The sequence below is a fragment of the Orycteropus afer genome, unplaced genomic scaffold (genome assembly GCF_000298275.1).
Source record: "Orycteropus afer afer isolate SDZICR_OR568_19922 unplaced genomic scaffold, OryAfe1.0 scaffold00024, whole genome shotgun sequence".
Lineage (NCBI taxonomy): Eukaryota > Metazoa > Chordata > Mammalia > Tubulidentata > Orycteropodidae > Orycteropus > Orycteropus afer.
This window is the reverse complement of record NW_006921611.1, coordinates 7,222,537-7,223,806: the sequence shown is the minus strand read 5'-3', so window position 1 is coordinate 7,223,806 and position 1,270 is coordinate 7,222,537. Positions and strand designations below refer to the sequence as shown.

The 1,270-nt window shown below is 37.1% G+C and overlaps 1 protein-coding gene across 1 annotated transcript in view; it reads right to left on the bottom strand.

Moving 5' to 3' along the window:
- The window catches only part of ADAM9 (ADAM metallopeptidase domain 9), a 233,057-nt gene that overhangs the window by 71,665 nt on the left and 160,122 nt on the right, over positions 1-1,270 (bottom strand). The window contains exon 15 of the mRNA XM_007935059.2: positions 472-577. Within this exon, the coding sequence (XP_007933250.1) occupies positions 472-577 (106 nt within the window). The remainder of the gene's footprint in view (positions 1-471; positions 578-1,270) is intronic.

The window sequence follows — 1,270 nt, the reverse complement described above, 5'->3', positions numbered from 1 at the left end:
TTGAACCGCCAGCCTTCTGGTTAGCAGTCAAATGCTTTAGGCACTATGCCACCAGAGTTCTCAAATATTACTTACACAAATAAAAAAGTTCTCATTCATTACTTTAAAATTATAAACAGCTAGAAGAAAATAATGAAGTACAGCAGTAATTTTGCAGGAACCTTTAACAATGTCTTAGTAAAAGAAGAAAAGGTTGCTTTGGTGGGGTTCTTATTGTAGATCAAGTATAAACAAAGTAAGATTTTAAAAATTACTAGGTACTGGGCAGTTAGCTTTAGAAAGGAATGAATTATTTTGCCAGTTCTGTTCCTAACACAAGAATCCCTCAAGTCTTGTTACCAAATTGTACATTTGAAAAGTAAGGCATTTAAAGTAGAAAAAGTCAGCAGTTACAAAGAGTTATAAAAAAATTCCCGCACATGACTGGTTTTATAATCTTTCCTATTACTTCTTAAACTCATTTCCACTTACCCAGTGGCACACTTCTTATATTCATTGCCAGAAAACCCACAATTGCCAAATCTGTCACCTTTAGAATTCACATCAATGAAACAATCTCTTGGGGCAGCCTTGGCTTCTGTAACATTAAAAATAAAAAAATAATAATAAATTATGGCAATTTAATTCAGAAATAAAAGTATGTGCTATGAACACTAAAGAATAATGTAGAATCTGCAAAATACCACATAACATGGATGCACTTGGAGGACATTATGCTGAGTGAAATAAATCAATCACAGAAAGACAAATATTGTATTAGTCCATCATTGTAAAAGTCAAGGAATGGTTTGTATATGGAAGAATATTTTCTTTGTTGGTTACCAGGGGTGGAGTGGGAGGGGAGGGAACACTGTCAGATAGGTAGAGATAAGTATTGATTTGGGTGAAGAGAAGGGCAATGTACCAAATGTGAGTGATCAACATGGTGGCACTGAGGAAGAGGAAGACATAGAGAGGTATATGGGAGGTGCAGACAACAAAGATGAACCCTTCTGCACATACAGTACTGTGTTGTCAGTGAAGACAAACACAGGTATGTAGGTGGATAGAGGGGTGGGCAGGCTGAACTATTATGTATGTGCACTGTAGTAAATTACTTTGTGTGGCTTTTCTACCCATAAGTCTTTGTAAACTCCAAGGTGGGATTTGCTATGAGCAACTGAGGAGCTCCTGATTGCTGAAGTTGTCCACCTGGAGTATTTCTGTTGGGAGTGGCACAAAACAATGTTCTGGGAGGTGCCCACTTTCTCTCAGGTGCTTAGAATTCTGA